Raw genomic sequence first — 21,377 nt, forward strand, 5'->3', positions numbered from 1 at the left:
AATCGCAGCATATTTGGGTTCACATTAAACCTTTTCATCTTGATTATACAGCATGCTGTCGCATTTAGGGCTGCTGTGCAACGCTCTACGTGAGTTACTGCTGTGCTGAATCCCAGCAAGAGCATGGGGCTGGCAGGCTATGAACCTCTTCTGTGCGTGCAGAAGTCTCCTGTACAAAACAACTGGAGTGTAAATTACTGTCTGAGAGAAAACTAGTGCACTGCAGGGAGATGGCTGAAAGGAGCCTTGCCAGAGACCCCCAGGGGCACTCTCTAGGAAAATCCATTATGCTTTTATTTCTCGGACATCAGCATCCCATCAGGAGAAAGCCTTATGATGTCAAGGCCTGGCACTCCCCTTTAGGAAAAGAGATCTCTGCACACACACTCTCTGTCAGCCTCATCGTTTTCAAAACAAACTCCAAGAGGCCACCTTGCCCAGTTCTCACTGCTCTGTGTTTGGCACTGAATTGGATAGAAAAGCGATGATTTATCCTCTCTATAACAAATCACAGCCAGTCACTAGCAAGGATGCTCACTGAGAGTAAGGGGGGCCCTTTGGGAGGCAGCAAAGGGGGGGGGCCCTTTGCCCAAGCAACAAAGTTACCCATCCTGCAGCCTTTAAGCTCTCAGACAGCAATTTCCACAGTGCAAATGAAGACTAACCACTGTCAGTGTTAACTGTGAGAATAAGATCTCACTGTTAGGGAAGAGTATCCTGCCTGCTCTCCAGAGGGACAAAGGGGAGCCAACCCACAGGGTGTGCCACCAGGCCAGGGTGCTGCAGGGCTGCCACGTGCCCAGCTCCAGTCCTTGTCACAGCTCACCCTGCAGATAAGCAGGGCTGTGCTGAGCAGATTGCTCTGCGGGAGGAGCTGATGGAAGGGAAGCACAAGCATTAAACACTGTGAGTCCTAACTCTGCTACTTTGCCCAGATGGGATTTATGGGGTGGGGAGGGGGAGAAGGGATGCAGATGGAAGAGCATCTTCGGCCATTCCAAGTGTTAAAAATAAGTGAGATATGCGCCTTAGGGCTCAGCAGATTGAACACAGTGATTATACATTCTCCATAATTCTTCACCTGAGCTTATGCCTGAGAAGATCCTGACCCCTTCTTATGCCACACATTGCAATAGGATTGCCCAACCAAATGTTGAAAACCTATTTAGTGAACATCATTTCCATACACAAAATTAAAAATGCTCCTTCTTATGTCTATTCCTTGCAGTTTTTTAGCTGTTTAGAAATTTAGCAGAAGATATAAATAACCTTAAAAAAATCAAAACCCCAGAACAAAACTAGGGCCATGAAAACAAGCAGGAGCACTGTGTGAATTCTCTGAACTACTTTCATAAAGAACTACTTTCATATTGCTCTGGAAGATACCCTCGACTCTCCAGCTCCAGATCATGCTGGAGGTTCCCCAGAAGCCCAATGAGTGAGAAAAGCTGGACACATGCTGGAGTGAGGAACACCAGCTGCCAAGCACAGGTAGGCACCCAGCAGGTGCTCACACATGCAAGATCTCAGGCTACATCTCCTGGGGCAATTTCTTTATCAGCCTCATTCAGCAAAGGCACCTGGGGTACAGACACGTGCAGAGCTGCTCTGCATGGGTGCCGTGCTCCACTGCCAGCTAACAATAGTATTTTAAGTTAAAACAATCACCCTTTCTGCCACGCTGCACCCACAGGCTACATCCCCAGCAGCTGTAAACCAGTGGAAACCCACAGATTCTTTTTAAAGGCCAGAGGGATGTGTAGGTCACCTAAACTGTCTTTTTGTGTAAAGCAAGCTGTAGAATTAAATCCACCTACTTCAACATGGAGCCTTATTACATGTGCTGACCAGCTGTCATGTCACTCACTCCAGTGGTGCTACACCAGCCAACAAAGAATGAAACACTGCTCTGTAACCTGCAACAGCTTGAATCTGCTTCCTAGCACTGTTCTGCAGACTCAGCGCAGCAAAGTCTCATCCCTGTAGACAGAGGGAAGAAGCCAGCAGCAATTCAGTGACCCAAGGCAGAGTGATTGCTGCAGCAGCACATCTGCAGCACATCATCTGCCAGCGCGTTCGCACACTGATGCAAAGCAGAATGCTTCAGACACCAACAAGATGCTTCAGTCACAGAAGCCACCAGAAAACAGAGGTTCAGGAAGCAAACCAGTGCACCCTGAAGGGGTGAAAGCCAATAAATATGTAAATTGCATTTTCCCACTGCCCTGAGGCAACAGGGTTTTGTTACCTGTTTTGGGATTGATTACAAAGAAGTTCTGGGGATTTCCACTTGTAATCCGGTAAGTCAGTTTTTCATTAGTGCTGGAGTCAGGGTCCTGGGCTTGGATCTGAATGACAGATACATCCTTTGGGGAGTTTTCCATGACAACTGGGTAATAGATAGGCTCAGAGGTGAGAGGGGCATTGTCATTCACGTCCTCCACTTCAATGTAGACTTCGATGGTGGTGTAGAGGGGGACAACACCATGATCAGTGGCATACACCGTCAACCAGTAGGATTTGGTCGTCTCCCGGTCAAGAACATCTGCTGTGTAGATAACTCCTGCAGAAAAACAGCAAGCAGAGGATGTCACAAATACCATCAATAAGACATCACATCACATTTTCATTTGGCTGTATGACAGAAAAGTGTTCAGCATATAACAAAGGCGCCACCCGTAGAAAAATTCAAGTTGTCCAACACATGAAAACAGAAGCCTGAGCTCAGGAATTGTTTTGTGAACTCAGCTCAACATCTCAATTCTTTGTCCCAAGAAATTGAGAGGGAGGGAAGGTAAAAGGATGGCTCTTCACAAATGCCCTAATGCCACAGCATTATTTGCTAGAACTGCAGCTGGCAGAGTAACAGAACAAACACCATCATTTTCTGCCTTGTAATGGATGCAAACTTGTATAAACCTTGGTAGGGAAGGATACGACCACAGACAATGAACCACACCAAAAAAAAGTGGCTTTTCTTTTCTATTTCCTGCCTGTGCCCTTGCTAAATAAGAAAACCTAGGAGGGAATTTAAAATAATCCATCCAAGTTCAGAAAACAGACAGTAAATTTAAAATTGAGCTCACCCATTGCAAAATGCTAAAATCCTGGATGACAAGCAATCAAAAGCTCACACAGCAGCCCTTAAACAATGAATATAACAAATATATTTCTATCCTCTTTTATCCCAGAGGAAGGAAAAGGAAAGGCTTGGCCACTTCACCTACTGGTGTAAGAAAACATCAGTTGGTTTGCCACCTGTTCCTAAGAAACAAAAGAGAAAGTCTGTCTGTGTATAAGGAGATGAAAATATTCTTGATATATGTGTCATAGAAGTGGTGAGGAAATGCATTTTCTTATTTTGACGCTGGTGTGATTCTGACTCAGAGCCACAGAACAGAGAGGGACTGAATTACCAGCCCCGTGCCTGAACTGTCCTGGCATGAGGGGCTTCCACCCACTTCATTTCTGCCTGAAGTGCTTTCGAAATCCATCCTCCTCCTGACATGAACACCTGGTTCGTGTCTGGTTGGAACCAGATGACCCTCCAGGTCCCTCCTAAACCAAACCATTCTGTGATTCTATGATATAGCAGAAACTGCCACTCTAAGAGTTGCTTGTATTGGCATAGTCCAAACCGTCACTGGCTTAAGCACTGACCACGAGTGCACAGAGGACCAAATACACCAGTACCACACACAAAATCACACCAGCATCAAAATAAGCAAATGCACTTCCTCAGCACTTCTGACACATGTACCAAGAACATTTTCATCCCCAAATACAGCATTGTTAATCTTGAGAGACACACTAATGCAGTGGATCTCAAGCTTAAGAAATACTCAAAAGGACTGTTTGCAAACCATCAAATCATGTCATTAGTAGATGGCAAATGATGGAGAAACTGCAGGGCAAAACATGAACACAAGAAACGTGAATTTAGTCTCAGATGTGTTTGATGTTATTTAGAACAAAATTATCAGTTAATCATTGAGGACAGAGCTGCTCTGAGGTCAGCATTAATAAAATATATGTGTGTCTTTTTGGCTTTGGGGTTTTTTTAAGGATCTGACTGCACTGTTTCCATGACAGCTTCATATCTTAGAAAAGTTTTCAAGGTAGCACAGAACCCAACCACACAGTCACAAAGATGCCACATGTATTTGCTCTTCTGAGATATTTTTTTCTTTTTAATACTACAATTTTTTTTTTCAAGCTTTGGATATTTTTTAATGTCTTTTAATGCTACTTTGAACTGGCAAGCATACTCCTAACATTTGATCAGCCATGTAATAGAGGAAGGGGAAAGGAGCAGCACTGATTATGGTCATGTGTAGGCATAGGTCGTTTTGTAGTAACCTCAGATCCATGTCCTTCTCACTCAGATGTGTTATTCACCCATCATAGGTGAGGAGGGCAGCACTGGAGGACAAAAGCAGAGTGTATTCTAAATATTCTTGTTGGCAGCAATCTGTGCTATGTAATGAGTTTCTGTAGAAACATAGGTGAAATATATGGTGAACTGTGATGAAAAAAGCCCACAAGTCCAGAAGAGAAATTACACTGCAAGGATGAGAAGTGCCCATAACAACCCACAGAAATAAATAAGTAAAATAAATCCACAGAGGAAAGAATCAGGGGAAAAAAAGATGAATATTAGTGATACTAGAGATGATGATTTATTCAGAAGACAAGAAGAATTATTTTACATCTTTAAACAAAACTTGAAATAAAAAGGGTTCACCCCCAGTGAGAGCACAGAAGGTTTTAGCAGATTAACCTATGTTTATGAAGCTGAATTTCACTGATACTGAGGTGATAATAAATCTATCTTCTGAGTCATTCCTTCATTTTATAACTCCTGGCAACAGTCACTTTTCATTTCTGTATTTCAGAAGGGAAGGATCATTGAACAAGCATTAGCTACTGCCAACAGGTCTGCTACACTGGTTCTTACTTTTACTTTTGATTTATTAAAAGGTCCCAGATACAATTAATTCCTTTTCCTCAATAAGTCTTGTCGTTTCACCTGTCAACATCACACAGCAGTTTGATAAATAAGAAGACTTTTGCTCACTTTCAGGTTTTCCACATGGAAATCCTTTCATCATCCTGGGAATACATTCTACCACGCTCTTCAACATTCTGTACAAAATGCCTTCTTTCTGTACACGCACATATGGATATAAAGGTAGTACCCATAAGAATACACAAGCTGCCCAAATATTTAATAGATCACTCCACACAGGTGTGGATGACATCCTTCCAGAGGGATGTCAAAAGCCAGCTTCACATGAGGTGTTAACCCTTGAGAGTAATGATGATATTTGGTCATCAACACTGCTTATTCATCACCATGGCACGAATGCAAAGAGGCTGACAGAGCCGACATCAGGAGCTGCAAAATATTCCCTGGGCTGTCCACAGACAGGCTCTCACTCACTTTAGCTGAGAGAAAGGAGGGGAATATCCTTGCATAAAATCACAATAAATTCAGAAAAACGCATAACTTACTTCAAAGCTCACAGATATTAACAGGTAAAAGCCCCTGCTATTATAGGAGCGGAAAGAAGGGGAGGCCTTTGGGAGCAGCTCTAAGGGCTTTTCTTGGATGGGTTTTTGTGGTGCACTCTTTGCAGCTGCTTGCCAATTAAAAGAGAAATGTGAACAAAGTAATGATGCCCAAACTAAAAAAATCAAGAAAAAACACCTGCAGAAGTCATGAAAATTTCAACAGTACTAAAAACCAAAAAGTTCCAAGATTTTGCAGACACATTTCTGAACAAGACAGATAAAACAGATGTTCTCATCCACTGGGATGCTACACCATGGAGGCACTACAGCGTTTTTACATGAGACAGCTGAAATCCAACCACACATCTGTGAGCCAGCTCTTTATGTCACCCTCGGCTGGATTTTGCAGTATCCCTGGAGCCAGCACTACCTGAGGCCCAGGGCAGCCTCAGAAATAAAGCCAGCCATCAATCCAAAAAGCAGAAATATAGCCAGCCATCAATCCAAAAAGCAGTGCCACTGCACTCCTCCAAGTACATATGCCCCATGCAATTTGCCAACCACCACGTGCATTACAAACACTGTAAGTGAAAAATAACAACAGAGTGCATTAGCTGCTGAATAAAATCCTCAGCACATTTATATGTAAATTAAGAGCAGCCCTTGGGCTCGGCAATGTGCCAGCAATGCAAAGGTTGTGTGCTTGTTTCTCTTTAAGGCTTGTTTTCCCTCTTTCCCTGAGAAAATAATGGGATAATGTTTTCTGTATGGCTCCTTCAATTGGACACAACGAGACACAGCATTATGAAGGACAAAGGGCAAAAAAAAAAAAAAAAAGAAATTATGAAAGTGGATGAAGAATTGGCAAATTGGATTTCCCTCTTTCCTCTCCTAACTCATTTGCTGTACATCTGTCACCAGACCACTTCAAATGATGTGGTCCACCCAAAAAATATCTGAAAGTCATGTATTTACTATCATGATGAGAAACCAGACAGGCTCTTAAAACAAAAAGGGATTAGATAAAAGCATTACTTCTTTCATCACCTCTTTTTTGCCCCCTGTTTGTTTACTTTACATATTTGACAGTACTGTGTATATAGGCAGTGTGATGGATGGACCTGCCACAGCTCTTTAAGAGAATGTTTACTGGAGGTGTCAGCCTGGCTGTTTACATAGGTGCCCATCGCCATGGATATCTGCTACACACATACGTTCCTCCTAAAAGTCAGATCATCCTTCATGAATACTCTCAATAGCACAAACATTGAAAGGAGTTCAATTCTGTTTAGTTTTTTCAAGTCAAGATTAAAAGACAACTTGGTGGTCTGTAAGAAGCTGTGCATGGAAAAGTCAAAAGAGAGTAACAAAGCTCTTTAATCTAGCTGAGAAAAGCAAACTGAGGTCTGATGGCTGGAAGTCAACGGCAGAAAAAGGAGAGTGCAAATATTCAGCAAGGAGGATATCTAGCAGGAGCAACTGCTTGCCAGGGACAGGCTAGAATCTCCCATCATCTGGCACCTTGGTACTGAGACAAGACAATAGAACCTATTCTTCTACCCAAGTTATTGGCTTAACTGCAGAAACGAATGTGATTTTGCTGAGTGACTCAGTAGCCCATGTTACAAAAGTTGGCAGTAGAAGTAGGAATACACGCAGTAAACGATGAACAAGATATGGAGAAAGAAGACTGACTATGAAGTATCTGCTACTCTTCCAAAAACTATCACACAGAAATACCACATAAAACCACTTAGTTGTCTCCTTTTCAAAATACTGCAGTAGTTTTGTGGGGACATACTGCATCAGCTATCAATTGAGAAGAGCCTCAGTGACAAAAGATGCTGCTTATTTTCCTCAACCCTTTTCAGGAGTATGAGCTAATTGCACAAATGTACATCTCAGACTGGGAAATCAGGAAAGGTTAGACAAGGTGAATGGCCCACTTATTTCCAGAGCCTGGCCCAGGAGCAGCTGTAGAGGCAGGCAGGAGGAGCAGGAGGCAGCAAAGGCAGAACATGGCCTCATCACAAGCTGCAGCACAGGATGGAAGTGACACTACAGTAACATGCTACCAGAGTGCAATATGCCCATTACCACCCAAAGCCAGTTCCTTGCTAGTGCAAATGCAAGGTTTAGGGGTTAAAGTCACTATAAAAATCTATAACCTTCAGGGTGACTGAAGCACTAAGGGTACCACATGCACCTTCCTGACTCCAGACCCCAGGATAACAGCAAACTCCCTCCGTATGTCCAAGGGCCCTGTCAGCTTCTGCCATGAAATCCTAGAAAAAAACACTTCCGGAGCCCCCATCTGCCTCTCCCTCCTCCAGCTTCCAAACAAAGGGGGCTCAGTGCAAACCAGCTACAAAGCAGAAGCTGGTTTGTCCCCAAATTAAAATTACCAACGGCCAAATGTGACCATCAGGAATGCCAACTAACAGTGAAGCACTCAGGGCTGTTACATCCCTCAAAGGAAGAAACAGAAAAATCACTGATTCCAAAATGCTACTAATTATTCATGATCCTTTATCAAATGCTCTGGCTCTGTGAGTCTCCTGGAAGTAAACACAACACCTTGGTTGTCACTGAGCTGTCAGCCAAAGGTCTTCGTTTACATTGCCTTGCTGGGAAAGAAGTAATAAATAAAAGTACCTTGAGAAGAAAACACTTGAATAATGAGTTGTTAATTTTTTTTTCTGCCTAAAATACAGAGGGGGGAAAAAAGAACTTACATACCTCATCCAGCTGTACCAAGATGAAGGCTTTATATCTGCCTACCGATGCTCCTAACCCCAAGATCTGGCTGGATCTTTCCCTCTCACATCGGCACACAGGGGAGCCATGGAAAGATTTGTGAGTGCAAATGCAAATGTCAGAGCTAATTCAGATTCCTTGCATTGAGCAAAGATGTGATTTTTGAAGGATACTTAGTGAAGAGCTATTGTAGGCAGGAAGAGTTTAAAAAATGTTGCAAACCCATTATTCATCAAACCAGTGAATGTAAAATCAACCAAAATGTCATGATTTGCAGACAGGAATTTCACACACAATTCAGGAAGAACATTTATGATTTCAAGAAAACTAACATTATAACTAACGGATTTTTAATTTTTTTTTATTTAGGTCCTTCACATAAAACAGCTTTGTGTGCATAAAAGCAGAGTGCATACATCTTTTGGGAGATATTTTATTCATTAAAGAGTAAATTGTAAATATAACCCAAAGGATTAAACAGTTTTAGCATAAGAAAGACATGAACTGGAGCGCCAATGCCAGACTGATTCAGCACACTGGGGCCACTGAAGCCAATGGGAATCAGAATAAACCATAGATTATATTGACCCCTTTTCAAAGTCTTCTGAAGCCATAAATAACCAGGGCCAGTTCTGAGTGCGGGCAGTGATATCACATCAGCCACAAACTCAACCGGAGCATGAAGGAGACCTATCGCTCATCCCCCCCACCGCTTGCAGCCACAGCTTTGAAAATCTGCCTCCTTACTCTGCTGATTAAACGCTTTTTCAAGGCCTTCATTTAAGGCCCCCCACTGCGCAAAATGTGCCCTCCTGTTTTTATTTTATTGCACAAATTTTGTAGGCTTTACTGCATATTAAAACACAAACTCAATTCCTATTGAAGCAAGAAGAAAAATCTCCGCTGACTTAAATGGAGATTAGATCATGCCCAGGAACGAGTCCAAAAGCAATATTAACTTTGTGAGGATATACATACCTACAACTTCCTAATATTCTTATGTCTGGTTGAAATAGAAAACATATATCATAAACCGCTCTTGTCAGATAAAGAAAGGCAGGTTACATTCCTGTCTAGGGCTTAACTTCTGATTTTCTCTTTTTTACTGATGTTTTGAATGTACAAATTTACTGTTACCTCAAAGTGCAGTTTCTGTGGTGAATATCACATCTGAGTTCCCAGAGCAGTAAAGGGAATTAGAAAGCCAATCCTCAGAAATGCTATTTCCAACAACACCGAATTAGTCTGCAAAGAAACCTTTTACCATGATATTACACACAATATCACAACCATCACAACCAGCCAGAATTGTGGCAAGGACATTCACCGTGTCAATAAATGCAATATATCTGCATTCAATAGATAAGTAGATAAATAACATACAGTTTACAACTCGGGCTGGACATGACATGCCACCACGTGTTTCAGAGGCAAGTTCAAGTTGTTGGCTCTTTCCAAAGGAGGGAGCATTGCTGCTGCTGTGAGCAGAGCACCAGCGCACAGAGGGGCTGTAAACCACTCCTGCTCACAGAGGAAACCAGCACAGGCAATGCTTTAGATCAAACACAGCCACCTGGATTGAAATCCAGCTCAGGTACATATGGAAACTCCCAGATTTTAACGGCTGGAGCTGATGGTCTTTTCCAACCTTAATGATTCTGTGATTCTTCTGACCTCTGAGGTGTTGGTCCAGCCAAAGTTAGAGAGGGATACTCATGTGACTTAAATGCAAAGTGCAGCTGCAGCTGTGTTCTGTCAGCGCCATTAAATCAGGTACAGCCCATCAGCACAGCTTCAACTGGCAGGACCTGGACACCAGGCTGGGAAAGGTGCCCTGCCTGAGCAGGAATCCTCGCCAGCCCTGCCTCAGGCTGCAAAACATCAAAGTAACCTAACTTACTACAGGTAGAGGGGAAGTTCAACAAACTAAAAGCAAGAGTCAAGTTCAGGTCTAGCCACTGCCCTCTCAAACAAAAATAATTATTTTAAATTTTTATTTTTGTTTTAATAATCACACACACACATATATATATAGGAGCAATGTGATTCCAAGGGTCAATGTTGCATACTGAATTGGCACTGCCACCCACCATAAGGACTGAGTTTTCTCTGGAGTCAATCACATCTCCCCAGGTGTCCCAAAGCTGCCACAAGGGCAAAGTTCCCAGTGAAGCAGTATTTTAATAGCGCTGAAACAGAGGCACATCACGGATTAGGTGCTTAACCTTCCAGGCTATTTATATTTTGAGTTTTTAGGAGAGTTTCTTCCCTCTTTACCTTGAAATTACTTAAATTCAATGCTGAGTTCCTTTGCTTGCTTTATTTGAGGCCAAAGGGGAGGCTTACAACTTCACATCAAAATGAGCTATCACTTAAATACGACATCTTCAAGGTCACTTACACATCAATTTCAGAGCAATTTTCCAAACATATCATCAAGACACTGAACCAGAGGCTTAGTCAAATAAATTCTCTATCTTCTTCCACTTATGAATTAAATGAAATAAGATGTGCCAACATTTTTACCTGACTAGGTTTTATTACCATTTTTGTGTCTTCCATCATATCCCTTTACTTATTTTAAGAAATATCCATATATTCATCTTGCTTTAATATCTTTTGCTTGGGGAAAAAAAAAAAATCTTATAATAGATGAACAAAAATTACAGAATGGACAACTCTGGAACAAAGTGCCTTCAAAAGCACAAATACAGGAAAGAAACCTCTCATTTATGAATAACCTCTGTCAAAGCTTAACACACTCCATCACTGCCAGACAATGCAATAAAAATCAGCAATAAAACCAGGCTGAGGAGTCATGAAGCCCCACTGAAGACTAAATTGCTGCCACGTTCCATTCCCTACTTCCTCCAAGTGCTTGAGAACAACGGGGCAAACCATGATGCTGCTCTGACAAAAGGGATTTGCTGCCACCCTGAAAGGCTTAAGCCATATTGTTCAACTTTTAGGAATCTGGGCTGCTACTGGCATCCCTTTAGTGGTGGTAGATCCACCTTATCCTTTGGTCTCACAAGCACAATAAAATACAGTGCCTATGCACTGAGTGAACTTTGTGCTATTCCCTGGATATGCACAGGCTCAACTTGTGTAACCAAATGGACAAGAAATACAAACAAAAAGTGCAATTTTGTGGCTGTGGCAGATGCCATGTAAAATTCAGATACCTCAAACTTTCAAAAAATCTTGCAGGAAGATCTACTGTGGGAATACATTCTTAATGTAATTCAGAAGAACAACAGTTGATGTATAATTTCACTCCACTGACTATGCCTTCTTTTTTTCTTTTTTCTTTTTTTTTTAAGCAGTTGTGGGTACAGCATTTCTAGCCATGCACGAATTACATACTGGGAATTACATACTCTCTTCATTTTTATGGCCTCTCTGTATGTATTTTTTCCCCCTGGATCTGATTGTCCCTACAGCAAATGACAACTTCTGCCTTATTTTCTGAGCACTTCTGGGATTTCAAAACCCATGCATGCCTTGTACCATCCACAGCCTTCCCAACGAAACCAAATGTGGGAATGGCACCAGCAGAAATCCTCACCAAGGATGAAAGCTATTAATTCTCAATAATAATCTGTTTCAATGGGGGCATCTTTTTCCTCAAAGGTTCTGGCTAATGCCCAGAGTAACCCAGATTTTTCACACATCCTCTTTAGTAGATTAATAAAGAGATCAAAGTCCGACCCATGTGTCCTCTGCCTGCAGGACTGGGAAGCTATTTTAAAAAGAAGGGTTTGCTCCTGGTTATTTTAGAAATAAGATCATAAGTGCAGCAAGGATGAAGCAGAAAGAAAAGATGGAGAAAAAAGGCAAAGGATGCTCAAAAGGATTCTGATGAAAGTCCTGGCAAGGGATTTCTCTACAGGGTCCTCTTCCTCAACGTAAAGATCTGCATCTTTTGTAGTCCCCACAGTACAAGACATTGCTTTGGGAGCCCTTCTGCAAAATCTGTGCCAATCTGCTTCAGGTGTTTTGTAGAGTAGTGAGGGAGGTGGAGGGAAGCAGAGGCAGCTCTGCAGGGAAGCCTGGCTGCTGGGGAAGGCTGCTCTGGAGAGCAGCAATCCTGCCTACCAAGCAGTACTGGCCCAGGATGGTTGGCCAGAGCGGCCAAGGAAGTATTGGGATATTCCAGCTAGAAAATGTCTATCCCTTTTCAGTAACATAGATTATACTGAAATCAGAGTATGTATATTTTACTAGGAAAAGAGTCATTTTCCCACTCACTCCCCCGCTCTGTCCTTCTTACTTGTTTCTCTTGGCCCACAGCAAAAGAGAAACCCTATGAAAAAAGTAACATTACCCTGGAATCTGACTTTATCTCCCTATCCAAACATTAACCCAGAGGAGCAGTCAAAAAGGAGAGAAAGAGTACCTCTTAAATGGCTTAATAGCCATGCTGCCCCTGGACACGAACACAGCAGGAAAGAGGAGTGTGATGCACAAAGCCAGCACAGGAGCATCATTTAACCTGTCCGTGTTTCCTTTCTCAGACATACCACACATGACTCTGGAGTCTATTTTAGAAAGCATGTAAAAAAAAAAATAGGAGAAGATGAACGAAAAAACAGTCTGAGGAACAGAGACAATGATTTATGGTAAGGGAGTTTAAGATTTCAATCTGCTAAGCTTATTAAAAAGAAGATGAAGAGGCAACTTGATTAGAAAAATCCATGTAAGGTTCATGGGGAAATATTACTGGGAAGCAAAGGGCTCTTTAATCTAACAAAATAAGGTGGAGCAACATCTAATGATTGGAAACTGAAGCCAGGAAAAATAAAATTAGCAATCAGCTTGATACTCTTTTTTTTTTTTAAGCAGATGATTAATTCCTGGAATAATCTCAGACATCTGCAAATGAGAGCAACAAACTGTTGAGGGAGAAATATTTCATGGCAAATATATACTATGGTTTAGTTACAGAAGGATCATTTAGTAAAGATGTATAAAAGTAATATATAATAGAGATACAAAAGGGATGAGATCAAATTATCTGATTTTCTTCTGGTTTTAAGCACTACAGATCTGTGAACACTGTCCAGCTGTTTCCTCCAACAAGCTTGGTAAAGAAGAAGTTCACTGTATGATGCTGGGCTGCTGCAGTGCTTCCTACATGCCCAGCTCCACTCACACGGTCATTTTATCCCACAATGGGGAGAAAACATATTTAATGAAAAAAAAGAAGCTCCTGGTATTTTCTTGCTTCAGGTATGAGGGCATGAACAAAACTGTAGAAGCTGTTCTAGAGATGTGCATCAGAAGCAGCAAAAGTGCTGGATGTGACCCCTGGTGAGCCTGGAGCAATGCCCACTGCTCCTGGCCGGGCACAGCATCAGCTGGGAGGCACTGCAGGGATGGCAGACAGGGAACAGCTTGGTCTCAGATTACAAGATGCTCTCAGACAGGCAACTTTGTGGCTGTGTCAGAAAAGTCAATTGTCCCTTTGTTTCTCTAAGTGAAACTTCCAGGTAATTTCCTCTTACTGGTAAGGGCAGTATACACTTCATCAATATTGTAACAAAACGTTTCTGTTTTGCAAAGAAGACACTTTACATTTCACCGTGACATGCAGAATGGACACACTGACACCTGAAGTTTTATCTGGACCCATTTTCAGGACTTTTCTCAGGTCAATAAAATGAAAGTTTTTTCTCTACATCACACTGGTTTTGTGTACCACGCACCAAGGTACTCCACAGTAAGCATGTAAAAAAAAAAGGTGACTTGTTTTGGATCACTACTAATGCTTTAAATTGCCCGGAAGTAAAGCATTTCAGTTTTTAAGTATGCTTTTAGGTGTACTTTAGCCTCTCTTCTCTAGAGAGGTTGAGCAGGAGACTCACCACCTTTCATCCTTCTTATCCAGAGCGTGTAAAAACACCTCAAGCTGGTGCTTGTGCCCTGGGCAGAAGTTTCAGTGACTGCAGCAGAAAAAAATTCAAAAGGGTTGCCTGGAGGCCAAATTTTTGTTCAGATCACCTGCCGACATTGAGAAGCTCAGGAGCATTTCTTTTGTTCGCTTCAAAAAGGACAGGAGATCTGTTTTCCCTTGTTGAACATACACAAGACTGTCTCTGGTAGCACTTCTAAAAACAAGAATGGTTTTAACACCCCAGACCTATTTCACTGATGGGAAATTAACCTCCACAAAGCAGTCACCATGAGACACCTTTTGCACAGATGCTGAACCTCTGCAGGGAAACCACACTAGCATGATGTTTTCACTCCCAATGTCATTCTGGATTTAACTAAGTAGGGCCACAAGCCCCTCTGTGATAGCTGAAAAGCTAATACCCACCAAATCATGCCAAAATCCACCTTCCTTAAAAGTCTGTGGGGTTTGTTTTGTTGGGAATTTTTTTAATGTTCTTATTTTGTGTGACTGTGGCATGATGTCCTCTCAACTCTCTTGAAACTCCTTTTCTCATTTCCCAGTAACTACCCCACCAGCATACACCTTTCACCAAAAACTCCCATCAGTCTTCAAAGATATCTCACAAGTATGCTGACTCTTGTTTCGTATGGAATAAATATCTAAAAAAATTGCCAAGTGTATCCCCTGATGCTTCTAAGTGTCTTTCTAATAATAGTCTTAGAGGCAGCTACAAGCTTTGTATGGAAGGCACCTCACCTACAGTCCTATCTGTGACTGCAAAAAGTGAAGTAACTAGGATTCATTTCCATGCTGGATTTTTTCCAAATCCCCTTGAGCAACCTTGTGGTACCTCCACAGGAAAAACTGTACATGATCATTGAGATAGTCTGAAGTTTAATTTTCTACCTTTCTTTCATACAGGAAATGGATCTGGGGTTATCACATCAAACCTAACACAGACCCTGCACAAGCAGACCATAATTACACTTCTGCTTCACTCTCCATACCCTGTGTGGTAATAAATCCAAGGTTCAAAGAGCATATGGGAGTATGACAGAGTATACTGGTGGTAAGCACCAGCTTTTTAATCTTGGGGAAGCACTAGTCTTATATTTATCTTTAAAAATCTTCCACAGGTAGGATATTCTTCTTTGGAGAAGGGAACAGAAGGGAGAAGAAAGCTGAGATACACAAGGGACTGTGGTAAATGAGAGCCATACAATAAAAGCCTTGACTCAGACAACTCTATCGTGATTACTGGGAACAGTGCCAGTGACTCTGTGGGTGATTCCTTTTGGCTCTGAAGAGAGAGAAGCACATAAATGTGCTCTGGCTGCTGCACTCCAAAGTATAACCTTTCATGTAAGACATAAAGGTCAGTCCTTATGCCATTAGAGTCTTCCAAAGTCATGACACTTCCTACCAGCTTTACCTGTTGACAGCTCCAGGAGATGTTTTGGCTCTACTCACATCACTGGAAAGCAAAGTGGGCAGCCTGGCACTAAAGGGGTGCTGAGACTTCAGCATCCACCCAGATGTTCCCTTGCTATTCAGGGCAAGGCTCAGATGCAGTCTGTAGGAGTAAATATTGCCTTCCCCAGGTGATGTATATATACATGCACATCAATATATACATGCAGCAGCTCAATTTTAAAGTGTTTTATGATGAGGCGAACTAAGGTCCCTAAAGAGAGAAGGCAAGTGAGCGTCCTGATAAAGTAAATAATGAAATGTTGCAGTACCAATATACACTGTGTTATCCCTTGAGGGAAAACACAAGCATGAGCCCTAATGAAATAAGACACAGAAAACAAGGACTTTGCTGTGGACACAACACTTATATGCTCATTATGCACTGCAGCGACTTCTATCACTTAATCACCATGATGAAATGTTGTATATATGTACAGACAGGTATCATACGTATAAAAATACATGTACATACACACTCACAGACATATATATTCCAAAAAAGAGGGGAAAAGGAAAGGTGATTTTATTTTCTGTAAATTGCCAGACATAAATGCATAGGATGCTTTCTCTGCATGGATTGTCTTGCAAATCTATTGCTGTATGCAGTTAAATCTATCATTGTAAGCTTTCATAAACAGTTAGCATTTTAATCTGATTTGTGAGTATTTCAGCTTTTAAAAATATACTTGTATTTTATGCTTTAAGTTCTTAAACACTCAGTAATACCAGTGTGGGCTTTGCCTAGGGCTAATTGATAGGCTGCACTTATGAAAAGTCTATTTGTCTATTTACACACCATTCTGAAATGGAGATTATATTTTCACTGTTTGAAATGCATCAGTTTGAGCAAATCATAAAATAGAATGTAATTATTTATTTATAATGCAACTTTGCTGACTGTGAAAGCAATAAACCCTATCAAACAAAACTCAGGAAATTATCCCTGATCCAAGAGCGGAAGCATGGCTCCCTCTAATTGAGTTTCTTTTGCTCTTATCTTCTCAAGATCCCTTAGATTGTTTTCCAATTTTCATTTCCATTTCTTCCATTAAATGCTTCTAACCCATGACCTCCATTTACTGCCATCCATTTATCTTCCATTCTTAATTGAGATGCAACATGTCCACTTGTCCAGTGCTGAGCTCTAAAACTCTGACAGCACGTTTGATAGGTACTGGCTTCTTCAGACAAGCTTACTTGGGGAAGTGCAGTTCAAGACTTGATTCTTTAACAGGTAAGTCTGTTCCATTAAACTTGAGTTTACCTTATAAACATACTATGGTGAAGGACCAAAACCCCAATAAAAATAATAATATATTTGGGTTTATTTGCCTTTACTGCTACAGGATGGAATTATATTTGTCTTGACCCTGGGAGCGTACAGGGTAACAGGGCCAGTGGGAAGAAAATATATAAAGCAGCTTTCAGCAGTCATTTTTTTTTTTACTTTCAGTTTTAAATGTGATGGTTTGTAATCAAACTCTCTCCCTCAAAACCCAGTCTACAGGAATTTTTGAAGGATGGCATTCTTTAGAAAATAGTTAGACTTTATACAACATCACTTCAGGAGCTCTTGACAAACATTAATAAACTACCAGCAGCCAGGTGCTTCTGCACCTATTTAACAGAGGGGTAAGCCCAGCACCAGTCAGACATACAACAGAAGGGAAAGAGTAAAGCTCCAGCTACCAAGCAGTCATCATAACCTCTGAGAACATTGCTAAGCTAAAGCACGAGAGACCCAAACAGCCATATCTTAGCCTCTTGGAGCAGTAAAGCAAAATTAATACAGCACCCCAGGCTACTATTAAATTGTAAAATGTAAGAAAACATACTGTGGTCAGGCATTCAACCTCTCAAAATAAACAGATGAATCACTTCGTACTTTATTCTAAACGATTAAATGTTTGCACCAGTGATACTAAGTAAAACACAAATTTGCTGAGAACCTGAATGCGAACAAGAGGAAAATTTGTCATTCAAAACCATCATATCAGGGACTAGGCTGGAAAGCTCCACAGCCAAAACGTCTGAGTGGAGCACACTCCTACATCCCACTCCAGGGGTGCGAGTAAGAGCCTGAATAAGAGACGCAGGACTCCAGGTGGCTCTGCAAAATGCAGTTTATTGTATCCAAGATGTTACAGCAGTCCAGGGTCATGGGTGACAGATCCGGTGCCTACAGCTGTCAGCTCCAGCTCCAGACAAGCCTGAAAACCCTTTAGTTTAGGTTACATTACATTAGAGATTTTTCTTTGCTGAGCATCTTAATACAGAAGAATCAATGTATGTCTTAACTTTTACCAATAACCTATCATAACTACTATAATTACCATATTTATGCTACTATTCTCCAATCACTAAAAGTATGTTACAACTTAAGCTAGAAGTTGTTTTTCAGTTTTCGAGCAGTGGAAAATTCTGAGACCTTTTTTCCACTTGCAACATCGGCAGTCTTGTTTGCCTGTGGTATCTTTTTACTTGGTAAAAACATCTTGTTTGAGGTGGGTTTATCCTTTGCTCTAAGCCATAAAACCCCCTTCTAACTAACATACCTTTTGCCTTCTTAGTTATTCAGTAAGACTGGCTCAGCAATTCTTTTCTTCTATATCAAAACTTGCTTCCATCTCTATTTCATCCTCAGGTTCTACATTCAGAGATCTTTCTGCCAAGCATACATATCTATTAAACTTTCTTGTCAAACCTTCATCCTTGCCAACACGTGCAAACTGCAAACGGTGCTGACATGGCCAGATGTCTTTAATTCCAGGTCAATGCTTGGTACTGACAGACTGATGCTGGTGCCAGCCAGGCCAGGAGCAGGCTAACTGGACAGCATTAGGCTGGCTGTGCCCAAAGGCTACCCAGCAGCAGCACAGCCATGCTGCTGTGTGAGTGAGTTCCAAGCATCTTCCCAGACACTCCCAGGGTCAGTCCAAAGTTGAAAAAGGTATGTAATGAGGTTGCAGCATTTCAAGGAATGTCTAGAGTCAGTCAGGAGCAAGAAATATGGGCTGCTATTACTTTTTGAAAGAAGGTGGCAGGCAAGCTTCTCCATTTTTTAGTAGAGCCTCCCCAAAGAGAACCGAGGAGTATTTTGCTGTGTACAGGTGCCATTTCCACACAGAACAACAATCAGGTATCTAGATGGCTCCCAGCTGAGGAGAATATTAAACTTTATATTACAGCCATTTATAAGATACACAGAATGCTGGAATTACAGCTGCTGTCTCCTTGTATCTAGATCTGTCATGGCCACAATGAATCCTACCTCAAGACTATGTCATCCACTGCCTGCGTGCCCAAAGTGACACTCAAAAGCTCATATGCGAATAGCTGCTGTCACAGGAACAAGCTGGCTGAAAGGATCTCTGGAACTGTTAACTGGAACTGTGACCATGCCACTGAAAGGCAGCACAGAATTTCCTTTAATCTCAATTTGTAATGCCAAGAGGAACTGCAGTATCAAGGTTTCTGATCCCAAATGCTACCAGAGAAGATCCTGGGAAGACACAAAAGCATTACTCTGGCCAGTCAGTAAGTTTTACGCAATGCATTGAGGCATGCAAACCAAGCTCTGAAGGAATGTTCATTGCAAGGGACTTGAAGGCACAACCTGAAGTAAAGCAGAGGCTGGGAATGAGGAGGGACTGGGGATGTTCACTGCAGAAGGCACCACTTTGAGGATGAGAGGGAAAGCAGCAATGGTATTGCAACGACATTGGCATTCCCAGCATGAGTGTGCCTCTACTCACTCACTACCAAACAAGCATCTGGTGCCACCTAATTAAAACACCAGTTCCAGGACGTGACATCCAGCATCATGAATCAAATGAAACATCTGCTAATTCTTACAACAGCCAGACAAAACAACCCTAAAAAAGGCAAAACAAACACGCACACACATTACTAACTTTGGCACTGATATCCCAGCTGAACATAAGAACCATATAAAATTCCCACATTATTAACCAGCGCATCTTCAGTTTAACTGCCTGACTGTGCAAATTTACTACAACACATGTTCAGCTGCTCAATGGGCAAAACTGGATCAAGTTTTACAAAAGTGGGCGAACACGCCTCACCACACAGCATTGCTCTGTGGAGGGAAAGCCTCCCTCCAGCTCACGCAGTCTAATGGTGCAGGCTATTAACTCAGGTGATTAAAGGACTGGGGACTGCAGAAATCTCAATACATGGATGGCCTATTATAGCACAGTGCAGGGAGTGCTTTCCCCGGTGACAAACAGATGCTTTGTTTTTATTTCTGCTATAAATAATTCCAGGGGTTTATAATAGGTATACATAATCAGGCATTTACATGGTTTCCAGCAGAGAAGCAATATTAAGCTACTACGTTACAGCTATTCATATACTGAACACAATGCTGAAATTACTTTTTATTGTCATTATTATCCAACAATCTCTACAATATGCGTTGTTACCGCAGCAGTAAAATGATTAGATTCTGAGAATTGCTGGAAGTCTGTAAGTAACACCACAGAGGTGGACCCTTGGCAAAATGAAGTATTTAAGAAGAACTTCAGATACCCCCATTTTCTGAACACTGTGGGGTCCTGAAAACAGAGCAGGGACACAGCTCATGGACTCAGTTTTGTCATCTTTTACACGATTTTTTATACCAGCAACATTTCATCTAAATGGCTTAACCCTACCAGTGAATGTAACCTACACATGAGTGATGACATTTCTTGAAGTGCTCCACCTCAATACTATAATAAATCTCATTAGCAATTTTTTTAATCTTTGCCTTCTTTTTTGCACAAGCTTGATGTCCATCTTGCTTGGAAATTATCTTTCTTCCTAATTCTCTACTATAAGACTTTGCACACAAAGGCATGTGGAAGTGCTGCAGAAGTAAAATCCTACAGTAACCCTTAATGACCTATTTATTCTCAGCCAAAGAGAGTCGGGTTTTGCTCCCCCCACCCCCCACCCTCATGATGAAAGAAATAGGAATTTCATGAAGGGATAATACACAAGCTGATTGCAGCAACTTGCAAATGAACTAGCAGGGGGTGTCTGGGAATAGACAGCAATTTTCATTCCAACCGGAATGGAAATTTCTATGTTAAAGGGTATTACTTCTGATCAGCCAGCATGGAGGGGGAATCTGGTGCAATAAAAAATGTGAAATTTCTAAGTGTTTGGGACCAGGAAAAGAGAGAAGGAAAGCAACTGAAGCTGCAGCCCTGCTAAATGCTAAGATGAGGGGGATATGGAGAAGATGCAGCTGCCAAGGCAGTCGCTGAACAACACACTTCAGAGATAAGACACACCAGCCATTCTTCGAAGTAATTGTAGCTGCCAAGAGCTATTGAGAAAAGAGTGAATCGAAGGGGATAGAGGGGTCAACTGCAGTGAATATGAAAACAAGTCAAGGCCAAGGACAGGCATGACGCTTTGGGATTTGGCCAGAAGTGATAATTTGTGGGTTTAGTCAACTGCAATCTCAGTGGAGTAGAGAGGGCAAAAATTCTGAGAGAGCTGGCAGTGGGAAGATGAAGGCAGCCAGAACACAGAGGAGGAATAAGGAGCTTGGGTAGGAGAGAGAACACAAAGGGGTGCCTGGCAGCAGCAGATATGCTTGGAGAATTGTGGGGTTTTCCCTGTGCAGGGACACAGAGGCAGAATTGAAAGTTGAAGGGATGCCAAGAAAGAAAATAGGGTTAAATGAGGTGGCACGAAGAACAGTGGGTAAAGGTCACTAGGG

The 21,377-nt window shown here is 41.8% G+C and overlaps 1 protein-coding gene across 10 annotated transcripts in view; it reads right to left on the minus strand.

Annotated features, from left to right (window-relative positions):
- FAT3 (FAT atypical cadherin 3) overlaps window positions 1–21,377 on the minus strand; it is a 399,017-nt gene that overhangs the window by 213,896 nt on the left and 163,744 nt on the right. For all 10 annotated transcript variants that reach the window (XR_005628561.1, XM_039718448.1, XM_039718450.1 and 7 more), the window contains one exon: window positions 2,249–2,563. Coding sequence is in view for 9 of the 10 variants with exons in the window: in XM_039718448.1 (XP_039574382.1) it covers window positions 2,249–2,563 (315 nt within the window). In the remaining variant the exon portion in view is untranslated. The remainder of the gene's footprint in view (window positions 1–2,248; window positions 2,564–21,377) is intronic.

The sequence above is a fragment of the Passer montanus genome, unplaced genomic scaffold, assembly GCF_014805655.1.
Source record: "Passer montanus isolate IOZ18808 unplaced genomic scaffold, ASM1480565v1 scaffold4, whole genome shotgun sequence".
Classification (NCBI taxonomy): domain Eukaryota; kingdom Metazoa; phylum Chordata; class Aves; order Passeriformes; family Passeridae; genus Passer; species Passer montanus.